Source organism: Nelumbo nucifera, chromosome 2, assembly GCF_055504915.1.
Source record: "Nelumbo nucifera cultivar China Antique chromosome 2, China Antique-T2T, whole genome shotgun sequence".
NCBI lineage: Eukaryota > Viridiplantae > Streptophyta > Magnoliopsida > Proteales > Nelumbonaceae > Nelumbo > Nelumbo nucifera.
The window spans coordinates 112,361,420-112,373,640 of record NC_142650.1 but is presented as its reverse complement, the minus strand read 5'-3'; the positions used below and the strand labels follow the sequence as shown (position 1 = coordinate 112,373,640).

Genomic DNA, 12,221 nt, shown 5'->3' with positions numbered 1-12,221 from the left:
CAGCTCAGAAATTTTACCCATTTATGAAGTTAAGTCTCTGAAAATTTGGTTCACCATGGCCAGGCCTTGGTGAAAGTATTCTTATTTGTGGAGGAGGTTCTGGTATAATTCTTGAATTCCTGTAATTGATCTTTGTGGGGGTAAATTTATTTTCTTGTATTGTGTATGGAATAAGCAAGACATACTATCCTGCTAAACTCTGGTGGTAATGGTTTTCATCTAGTGCTAGCACAGCAGAAATTGGGGTTGTACAACTTCAGTGCTGACTGTCATCTGAGAGAGTGATATTTGAGCAAACTGTACACTAATAGGGTCTTCATCCAAAATTTAAGATTTTTTTATCAATCTTTGAAAGAAGTTTCATTGGCAGTAGCATTTAATGTCAGAGAGGTCGGGTTCTCTTTGAATTTTGGGTTCACTGTTCTATCCTTTTCAAGGTATCATTTGCTTTCTATGCATTAGATTGTTTTTCTTAGCTACAGTTAACTTTTTCAAAAAGATTGTTTTTCTTAGCTGTAGTGTTCAAAGAATTGTCTATGGAATTTTCTTCCCTGAATTTTAATGGCAAAACTGTGGTAATGATAGAAACTTGTTATCCAGTAATGGTGCCATAAAAGAAGGAAAAATAGAAGAGGGCCAATAGGGGTTGGGTGGGTGGAAGAACATTTTGTTATGAAGTTCCATCAGGATTCCATCCTTATTAGGGTGTCAATAATGTTATATGGTACTATATCCATGCTAATGAGGTACTCAAAGAAAGAGCCCAATTGCTAATGTCTAACGACTCTAACCACCTGAAACTTCTGCTTCCTTTTATAACCACTGCGTTTTCCTTCTTCATATCTCATCTGATTATGATTTCTTTTAGTTAGTCATCGAATTTTAGTCTTCAAGTGATGATAACTGAAGATTTTGCTGTTAATAGACCCAATGCAAGCACCAGTCTGTGTTCACTGCAAGTGCAAGCACATGACTTCTGATGGTTGTACTAAGAAGTGTACATCATTCAAATTTTCTTTGTTTTGATTGATCCTGTTGACACAAGTACGATGCCTTCCCCATCTTATCTTCAACTGAAGCATGCTGGAGATAAGAATAGTATCAGCAGAGAGATTACTGTGAAATCTGCTCACTGTATTGGCTTCTGCAGTAGTCTCTCTCTTTTTGCATAGAGCTATCAAATGTGGAACCTCTTGTGTGGCTATTTCTTGGGTTAACTAGGCATTATATATTCCCCCTTATTTATGCTCAATTCAAACTGCTCCCTTCTTGTACTTTTTTAGCAATTATCCTGATTTGAACTGTCAATTTTCATTTATTAAATTTCTTATTTCTACATACTATGTGCAGTGATGAAAAATATCTGCAGTTTCAAACAGATAAAAATCTTTACTACAAGTGTGCTGCATGCCGAGGAGACTGTTACAAGGTATGCTTAACACTTCAATTTATATGAGAATCTTTTTGGCTGAGAATACTTGGTGACTTACCACTATTTGGGTGGTATTTTGCATATACTAGGTTGGAAAGAAGCCTGAAGAAGCTATACCTGAACTTTGGAGGAGAAGAGATGAAGCTGATAGAGAGGAGATTGCAGGCTTGAGGGCTGCTGTGGGATTGCCAACTCAAGAAGAGATATTTTCCATCTCACCATTTTCAGATGATGAAGAAAGTGGCCCTGTTATATTAAAAAATGAGTATGGACGCTCTTTAAGATTTTCAGTCAAAGGATTAGTTGACAAGGCCTCAAAGAACACCAAGGAACATGGGAAGAAATACTCAAACCAAAAGTATGTAAAGAAGAAAGGATATCACCTATTGAAAACTGAAGGTCATCAGAGTTTTGATACACAGCATGATGCACAATCACTTGAGAATAGCATGGATGAAGAAAGAGATGATCAAATACGCTCATATAGAAATGAGGGGTCAGATGCATCTTTGTCTCCTGCTGGAATTATAGTTGATGACAAAGAGAGATGCTCTATTAATCAACCTGGAAATGTCAAGCACAATTTTATTGAGGATACTATGGTAAACAACAAAGATAGAGCCTCCAGAGTTATCCAAATTAGCAGTGGTAAACCACATGGTATGGAGGAAGATATGGGAAAATATGCTAGCAAATCAGAAACCAAGGGAAAGAAGCTAGTTATACATTTAGGTGCAAGAAACAGAACTGTAACTGGCTCTCCAAGGTCAGAAGCTTCAAGCTGTCACAAAGAGCAAGATGTAACATCTAATGGTATGTCATCTATTTCAATACAAACTAGTTCATCTTAACAAATGATAATATTTACTTCAAACAGCAGATAAGAATCTTAGTAAAAGGCCAAAATAAACCAAGGAGAAAAAGAAACAGAACAAAAGATGGTTGAAAAGTAGTAGGGACAAGAATAACATATGTGCAAGTACTTATCTTTTTCACTGCATTGCCTGAACGGGTCTTCTTGTAAAGTTCTCTTTTTAGTACTTAAACTTTATAGCATCTCTATTTGAATATATCTGTAGTTTCTCATGCTTGCTTATGCTGAAATTGTTATCAAGAACTTAGTAGATCTGGAAAGTAAGAACACACTTCTTTTTCTATTCTTCATCATGCTTTTATTCAGTAGCTTTTTGGTATGCAGAATCCTATGTTATTTTTTAATACTTTCCTACTTCTACCATTCTCATTAAGATGTATAGTATTTTGTGCCCATATACCTGCCCAAGTGTGTTCACTTCAAATTCTAGTGTAAATTCCATATCCAACACCTTGTTCAATCATTTCCCTGCTGTATTTGGGTACAAAATTCAAAGAAGAATAAGACAATGTAAACCACCCAACCATTTTAATTGTAAATGCATATTGGTTGTAAGGCATCCCTTGTAATGAGGAGTCACGGGTTCAAACTTGTTGATATATGGTTAAACAATCTATATTGTGTCAATGGGTCTGATACACACCCTATTGGTAACTTTGCCTTAGTCGGGCAAAGGCCTATAATTTCCAACCTAAAATTTTGGCACCTATATTGATAGCTTCAGAGTTATGCAGTGATTGAAGCCGAACTAATTATTATAACCCTTAGTAATCATAGCATCCGTGACAAAGATAACTTAAATATCTCAGCTGGGTAATTTAATAGTAGATTTGGTATTGTTATGTCAAAGATGAAACTGATTCATTTGTTTTGATTTTTTATTATTTACCTCATGGAGTATGAATATATTCATAGTCAAGTTGGCCGTAAGCCATCCCTTGCAATGAGGAGGCATTGTTTCAAACTTGTGAATATATGGTTAAGCTTTCTGCATTGTGTCAGTGGGTTTGGTGTTCATCCTATTGGTACATTGTGTTGTAAGGCATAATAGAATAACTATTGTTAGTTATTGTTAGCTTCAAAAGTAGTGGCTGATTCTAGACCACTTAATAGAATAACTATCTATTCACAGTCAAGTTAGTTGTAAGGCATCCCTTGCAAAGTTGCAATGAGGCACAGGTTCAAACCTGTGGATAATTGGATTTATGGTTAAGCTCTCTACATTGTGTTGGTCTGATATGCACCTATTTCTAACTTTGCCTTATTTGGGCAAATGTCCATTATTTCCATCTTAAATGTATAATTCCTCTCTTGGTTAGCTTTAGAGTTGAGGGCTGATTTCTAGCCACATAATTATTATCAGCCTTAAAGTTATGACATTCATGATGAAGTTAATCTAAATAGCGCAGTTTGGGTAGTTTAAAAGATGATTTGTTATTGCTAGGTCGAGGATGAAACTTATCTCATAGAGTACCAATCTACTCATAGTCAAGGTGGTTGTAAGCCATCTCTTGCTTTGAGGGAGGCAACGATCCGAACCTGTGGATATATGGTTAAGCTCTCTACATTCTACTAGTGGGTCTAGTGTGCACCCTATTAGTAACTTTGTCTTAATCAGGCTAATGTCCATAATTTTCAACTCAAAAGTCTGACATCTCTTTTAGTTTCTTTTGAATTATGGGATGATTCCGAGAACACCCTTTGCTAATGTTGTTCATTTATTTTTGTTAATATAGACATTTTTAAAAATGACCCTTCTAAACCAGATAAGGGATGATGAATTGCCTTCCCTAACTGGATAAACATATTTGGACCCTTCTAAACTGGATAAACATATTTGAATCTCTTTCGAGGGGTATTTTTTCTTGTGCCCGCTTACTTAAGTCTATATGTTCCTCCATTCCCCCTATTGGTTTCTGTCCAAAGAGTTTTGGTGTTAAACGCATCCCACCTAAAATAGGAGCTTTTGTTGCTTAAGTCTTGTGCTCGCTTGCTTAGTCACTATGTACATGCTACAAAAAAGGCCATTTCTTCGTGTTTCTCCTAACTGGTGCACTTTGTGTAAATCCAATTGTGAGTTATCATTTACTTGTTTCTTGTCCTTTTGTTGCTGATATTTGGGATTGGTTTTTCTCTCTTTTAGGTGCAAGTGGAATCAACCAACAGAGGTAAATTTGTTATTTGATCTCTTTACCTTTGCTTGGCCTAAGAAAAAGGGGAGAATCATGTGGAGGTGTGTTAGAGCTGCTTTGATTTGGACGATTTGAGAAGAGAGAAATGCAAGAATTTTCACTGAGAAGGAGAGAGACAAGGAAGCGGTAGGAGATTGTGTGATGGCCAGGGCGATATGCTGGATTAGAACCTTGGACTTGTTCTCACAGTTATCTTTCGATGATATTTGGAGAAATTGGGACGTGGCTAGAAGCTCCTCTAAGAAGGAAAAAGTGCAGATGGTTTGGCAAGCCCCTTCTATCGGATTTGTCAAGATGAATTTTGATGGAAGCAGTCAAGGTAACCTAGGCCCCTTTGGAATCAGAGGGGTGTTAAGAAACATAGGACATGCTGTTGCTTTATTTTCAGGCCCATTGGGAATCAGGGACTTGGCTAGAGCTGAATTGCTTGCTCTATTACAAGGAGTCAAAATCGCAAGTGAGATGAACATGCTCAATGTGGTGATTGATATTCAAAACTAGTGGTTAGATGGTTGAAGGAACCAAAATCCATAACTTGGTGCTTTAGGGATGAGATGAAAAATTTTACATGGTTCACTAGAAGTATGAATTTGAGAATGCAATAGGTGAGGTGAATGAGTAATGGGGTGGCAGATACTTTAGCTAAGCAATGTGTCACTAGGTTTTGTTTGTATTTAGAGCACGACTCAGTCCGTGCCAGGCACAACCCAGTCATTTTTATATTAAGAAGAGTGGAGATTCATAGCACTAGGTGAAAGGGGACTACCATCAAAGCTCTTAGCAAATGTGAAAATAAGATAAGGGGAACCCAGGACCATCGTGAAAGGGTGATATTTTCAGAAATAAGGACATATTATTGGAGTATTCTTGTGTCCAATTGATATAGGAGATTTGCTAAGAGCTGATATTATGGCTGTAATGGAGGGTGTGCAAAGGGCAAGTGTGAACATTAGCAGACTAATAATTGAAGGTAGGGTGCCCAAAAAACCGAGAAACCAAACCAAAAAAATGTGGATAACTGAACCGATTGGTATATATATCATATATTATCTATATATTATCTATATATTATATGTAAATATTATGTATGTATTATATACAAGTATATATTAGATGTATAGATATTTATTTATAATATGTTATATATTTATAGTATTTATATTATAAATATTTATAATATATTATAAATACAAAAAACCGAAAAGCCAAACCGATAAGCAGGTTAACCAATTGGTTTGGTTTGGTGTTTTTTAAAAACCGAAGGACGGGCTTGTTTTCAAATATGTGCCCATGGTTTGGTTAACTGAACCATTAGCAGCCCTAATTGAAGGAGATTCCAGGCTGGAGATAGGGTGGTTGCAGAATAAAGAGACAACTTTATGGGTATATAAAAATGTAATTAAAAAAATTCAGGTGGCTTACTGGAGGCGGGGAGGTTAGATTCAATGTTTTGAAAAACGACCCAGAAATGGAACAGTTTCCCCCTTTGGGTCGTGGGTCAACAGTTCAACTTTCCGAGTCAACGATTCAACCCGTAATTGTGTTATAGCCTTTGGATCAGGATCTTGAATATACTGCCGTAGATCTAGGTTTTCAGGGTGGATGGGAAAATAAGAGGAAAAGAAAGGGAGGGGAAAAATATTAAGATTGGAGATTTGTAGTTACGAAAGATTCAGAGAGTGAGGGAGGGAGGGGAAATGTCAAGAAGCCACAGCTGGTAGGTTGACAATGGCTCTCCCACAGCTGCAATAGAAGTAGAGAAAGGAGCACATATGGAGATCCATCTTCCCAGAGAGAGAGAGAGGAACAACAAGGGACAGCTCTCCACTTAGAGAGATCTACCCAGAGAGTTGAAAACTTGATATCCATCTGTTTAGAGAGATCTCTGCCCCAAAATGCACACTAACAGCTTCCCTTGGGCTGTTACATAGGAGTAGTGGTCGCACAACACAGATCTGTTGTGGTTCTAACTTGTAAAGCACTGATGGCGGCAATAGGTCTGCAGTGGCAATAAATGGCAGCAGCAGAAGTGGATCTGAGAAGAAAAGTAAAAAATGAAGGAATAAAAGGGAACAAGAAAAGGAATCAAAGAGGTTTAGGGTTAGCTCTTATATACATTGGGATTGTTTGAACTGTGACCTGTCAACAGTTCAAATGGTTCACCAGTTTGACCATCCAGGTCGATGATTCTTGACCAAATTCAACAGTTTTTTTTTTCAAATACTGGGTTTAGTGTGAAAAGGACCCACTTTTTTGCAGTTGTCAGTTTGAATGGTCGAACAGACGGGTCAACAACGGTTTAAAAACATTGGTTAGATTCAAATGGATATATAGAACAGCCAATATTATGGCTAATTATCTAGCAAAACAAGGGGTGGGGTGAGATCAATTGTTTTGGGCACAATTGTAAAAATAAAAACAGGGGAGAGATAACAACCTAACAGGTCTCATCTCTAACTGTAGGCTTGTATGGATGTACTATACACTGTATTATGATTAATGAAATTGCTTGTTATGTGTCTGAAATTATAGTAAATCAATCAACCTTGGCAAACCTCCTTATAATATTCGTGATGACAATTTGTTGGATCAAGTACATAGTGGTTTGTACTGCATCTCCCCAAAAGCGTATGGGAGCATGCGTATGGAAAAGTAGACAGCTAGCAACCTCCACAATATGTCAACTTTATCTCTGCAACTCCTTTCTGCTGGGTACAGGCACATACATGATCAAGGGTCTTTTTTCTCTTTGAGTAAGGATTGCAGATGCCTTTTTCTAGGTATTTTTGAGCATTATTGAGGTACTTCCTCTCTGCTATAATATACATGTATCTTGAGAAATCATCCACAAATAAATGAAAATGTCTATAGCCATTCAAACAAGCAGTAGAATTTGGTGTCCACATCAGTTGCACGAAAGAAACATGACCTAATTTTTCACTTGAAATACAAGTTTTTTTTATCAGTAAATACAAGTTATTCTACAATGCTTGGATAAATGACAAACGTATACCTTCAAAAAAAAATGACCAACTTCACATTGGACATCTTGACTAGAAATTGAGTAGAATAGTGTGGATATCAAAGACGAAAACTTTTGCAGAAGATTGAGTATGTTGTTCAGACTTAAAACACTGTCGCTCCTTTAGTATGTTAGTTTGTATTTTTCTCCTATGACAATTCATTTTTACTGTGATAGATGATCCAATGTCAGGGACTTGTTTATTTGGTTATGACTAAGCATTTTTTTTCTTATTTTGCTGACAGGTAATGAGGAAACCAGCCAACAGAAGGCCAATGGTAAGAAGTATATGATTGATGGACAAGATGGTGTAGCAAGATTTGTAGATGGTAGAGGTATTTCTTAGTTCCAGATGATAATTGAGATTTGTTTTGGGAAACCAGTTCTTCCTCTTAATCAGATGTCTGGACTTCTTGTACCATCCCCATGCTATATTATCGAACATACAAAAAATGGAATACACTTCTTTTAGTTTCAATTTGTTAGCAAAATCATTTGGTTATCTGATATGTGCAGGAGAGAAACTTGGCACAACCAATTTAAAAGGTCTTAGAGGCAGGGAAGGCAGCTTGATAAAGTTGGGAAAGTTTAAATCAGATGTTTCTGATACAGACCTAAATATCAGCAGAGGAAATTCCAGAGACGGATACCAGTCTAGTTCTTTGGAAAAAACTCATGTTTTATTGTGTAAAAATGACACTGAAGGAAATTCTGCCATGGCGGAGCCTGTAGCTGAAGCAACCACATTGAGGGATGATGACGCCTTTCTGAGGAAGCATTCAAAAGGCACACTTAATAAGCATGGTGAAATCTGCAATAACTCCACTCTCACACCCTCCATTTCTGATTCATTGACAAAAGACCCCAAACCGTTGTTGAAGCTTAAATTTAAGAATCCTTACCTTGACAACCGGAGTTCTTGGGTTCCCCAAGGGGAGGAAGAAAAGAGTTTTATCAAAGGGCAGAGGTCAAAAAGAAAAAGACCATCACCTTCAACTGAAAAGGCTTTAGTTAGGGAAGATGGAAAAGAATTCCGTCAGGAAAATCCAATAAATGAGGTTATGGATGCCAACTGGATCTTGAAGAAATTGGGCAAGGATGCAATTGGGAAAAGAGTTGAAGTTCATCAACCATCTGATAACTCCTGGTGAGTCTTATTCTTCTTGTGCCTCTTAACATTTTCTTTTGGGTACACTGCAAGTTTTTAGAAGATGATTTCTTATCTTGTTAAAATTGTAAATGACATTAAAATAGTGCTTTTATGCTTTTATTTAGATGCCTTCATTTTTCTGAAATGGCAATGCTATCAATATCAATAGTTTTACTGAAATTGTTAATAAGAAATAGAGATTTCCTGAGGACAGAATCTGCATCGTTTTTCTTGCAGGCACAAGGGAGTGGTTACTGATGTGACGGAAAGCACATCGTCTTTAACTGTTCATCTAGATGATGGAAGAGCAAGGACGTTGGATCTTGGGAAGCAAGGGGTTCGCTTTGTTTCTCAAAAGCAAAAACGATCAAGAACATGAGACTTGTCTTGTTTCCCTGGGGATCCATACTTGTTTGCTAAGTGATTCATTTTACAGATGCAGAAGCAGTTCTTTGGTCTTGAAGCTGAAGAATCATGGGCTTACTTTTTTGCCCACCAATTGTCTTCTGAGAGTGCCTTTCTTGTCCTGCCATTCTTGGAGTGCAACAGCCGAGTGAAGGCAACAAAAACAAACTCCATAGAATGATAGTCGGTGTAAAAGCCAAGGTCTTGTCAACATTTGTACCCAAATTTGTTTGCCCAGTGAAAGTATCCTCTCCTCCAAGTTCTGTGAACGGATTTGCGCATCTTGTGTATTAACTTATTTAAGATGAAAAAAAGTAGGTTGTCAAAATGCCTATTCAAGAATAGCTTGATACACATTCTGTGAACATGCAAATAGTTATCTAGTTGGGAATTATTTTTCTTTTCTTTTCCTTTCTTTATTTTTGGGGTATTATTACAAGGGAATCGAGCGGGGGGAGGAGCAGAGTAGGGTGCACGTAAAACCCGCTGACCATACCACGGAGAGCCTGCGGTTATGCTGGTTCCATCCCGTGCCTCCTATTTTGGAAGGATGCTGAGTGACAATTTCAACTTGTAGATCGTCAGCTAGTCAGGATCAAGCGTGCTTGGAGAATGGGGTCACTTAAACTTGGAGGAGGAGAAGCTCTGAGGTAAGAGTGATCATTTTAGCTTGGGCTTGGGCCTACATCAGGCTTGCAAATTTTAGGGTCGGGCTTGGGCTTAATACTTCAAGTCCGGCCTGGCCTGCATATATTTAAACTTACACATTTCGTGTATAATGTTTACATATTATACATGTTATTTTATATTATATTATATATTTATATATAAATATTATAACATAGCATGTATAATTTATATTATATGTAATATTTTATATTATATAATGTATAAAATAAGTTTATATGCATGTTATGTCATTTAATATATAGATATGTAATCTTTTATATATGAGTGACATTGGCCCAGAATCAGGCCCGTTTTGGCCCGGGCCCATATAGATCTAGGCTAGGGCTTATGTTTTAGGCTTGGAATCCTGGGTCGGGCCTGGGCTTAAGCTATAGCCCTTATCATAAGTGCAAAGCCTAGCCCATGATCACCCCTACTCTGAGGCGTGTTTGAGGACAGTTTTTAGAACGTTATTTGCCCCCACTTAGTTTTATTGAGTTTGTTGTTGGGTTACAAGAAAATATATTCATAGGATACAACAGAGCTTTAGGCGAGAATCTGCAATTAACAAAGTTGAAGAGTCTCCGAAAAAACCTTCTATGAGATTGTAGCAGACCGGATTGAGAGAGAGAAAGTGATTTTTGAAATTGTGTATGAAATGCCTAATTCACGCTCTTTAAATAGTTTTTGAAGAGTTATGAAGAAGAGTAAGGTACTGGTTTAGGGAAAGGTACCTTGAACAAGCACAATTTCAAACATTGTGACTGTTTAAAAGGTAGTTAACGGTTAATGATTGTTAACTTTGAATTGTGCCTCTTAATCACACCCGATCGAATCATGGTCGTTGATCACATCAATAGTCAGCATCGCACCAAAAAGCCAAAGCCGCCCTTCGCAAGAAAAGTGCGCTTCATTGCGTCGCACACGCATGCACACATGTGCACACACATTGCGTGGTAACAAGCCTCCATACTCTCCTCTTCTATTTCTAAAGAGTGTAAATAAGTTCTTATTAATAAACCCAAAACAAAACATGTAATTATCCAATGTGGGACAAGTTAAAACTAGTTTTATTAAGAGAAATGCTATTTTTCAAAACATGTGTGCAAGTGAAAATTCTCATGTAATTGACCAATCAAACCCATCAGATTTAATCTCTAATGAAATTAAAATCCAACATTCACCAAGTCCCTTTTGTTTGCAGTGTAGATTTCATTTGCACTAGTGTAAATGCAGGGGCGTACAATTGCCTGAGTGTAAATTCATGTTTACTTATGTTTTAGATTTGATGTAAAATGATGTGATCTCACTTCCCATGAAAGATGTGGTGCAATGCAAAAAGATTGTCAACCGAAAGGTGGCTCAATTATATATTAACTGGTTTGCTCCAGTATAGATATGGATTCAATTCCTGCAACCACCACTTTGGAGAGGGGGTTAATAGAGGTGCGCATCACCAAATACTAAAAAGAAAAAATGCAAAAAGATAAATGTAGAATTGAACTATGAGCAAAATTTGTATCCAGTTCAGATTTGCACTGCATGTCAAAGCACTAATATTTCATTTAGTTTTTCACTCATTTACTTCAACTTTTTTTATTCAATTTGTTAATTATTTTCTAGTTTGTTAATGTTTTATTTATTTTAATAATCTTTTATTCTTTAAATTAATTTTTAGATAATTTTATTAATTAATTATTGGATGATTAGTTTCTCAATCATTCAATTACTTTTTACACATTTTATAAAAAAATGATCTCTTTATTATTTATATTCTAGTTTATTAATATTTTATTATATTAATTAATTTTTAATCACTATTTTGATTATTAGATTTATTATTTTCTTAATAATTTAAATATTATTAATCTGGTATTGATATGTAATCACTTTGTTACTTGTTTTCTACTTTGTTAATATTTTATTCAGTTTATTGTTTTTATATGTTTTATGAATTAATAGTTAGTTTATTAATTTTTAACAATTTAATTGTTTTTAATTTATTTTATGACTATTTAATCAGAATATTAATTATTTTCTCCTTTGTTAACATTTTTATTATATTTATTAATTTATGATCATTTGTTTAATGTTGCAACCACTTTATTAATTTATTATTTTTAATTCATTTTCATACAATTTAATCGCTTTATTATCTAGTTTGTATTATCTTGATATTTTATTTAGTTTTTAATCTTGTATTCATTATATAAATTTTTATTTAATTTTTTAATTAATCATTAATTTATGAAATTTTAATTGTTTAATATTTAATCCATTTTATTAAAATCTAATCACTTTGTTAATTTTTATGAGTTCATTAATATTTTATTTAATTTATTAATTTTTATCATTTTTAATTTTGTACCATTTTATCATTTTATTATTTTATTATTTTCAACAATGTTATAATTTTTTAATTACTTTATTAATTATATAGTTTTACTTTACATTTTTAATCATTTAATTGTTTTCAA

General features: G+C 35.3%; 1 protein-coding gene across 2 annotated transcripts in view; it reads left to right on the top strand.

The window, feature by feature from the left end:
• Nucleotides 1-9,485, top strand: part of LOC104585900 (uncharacterized) — a 30,577-nt gene extending 21,092 nt beyond the window's left edge. The window contains exons 9-13 of one of the 2 annotated variants that reach the window (XM_010242933.3): nucleotides 1,351-1,429; nucleotides 1,522-2,245; nucleotides 7,766-7,855; nucleotides 8,037-8,667; nucleotides 8,908-9,485. In XM_010242933.3, the coding sequence (XP_010241235.2) occupies nucleotides 1,351-1,429; nucleotides 1,522-2,245; nucleotides 7,766-7,855; nucleotides 8,037-8,667; nucleotides 8,908-9,049 (1,666 nt within the window). In that variant the 3' untranslated portion in view covers nucleotides 9,050-9,485. The remainder of the gene's footprint in view (nucleotides 1-1,350; nucleotides 1,430-1,521; nucleotides 2,246-7,765; nucleotides 7,856-8,036; nucleotides 8,668-8,907) is intronic. The other variant, XM_088897372.1, reaches the window with a different exon arrangement.
• The last annotated feature ends 2,736 nt before the right edge of the window (nucleotides 9,486-12,221 follow it).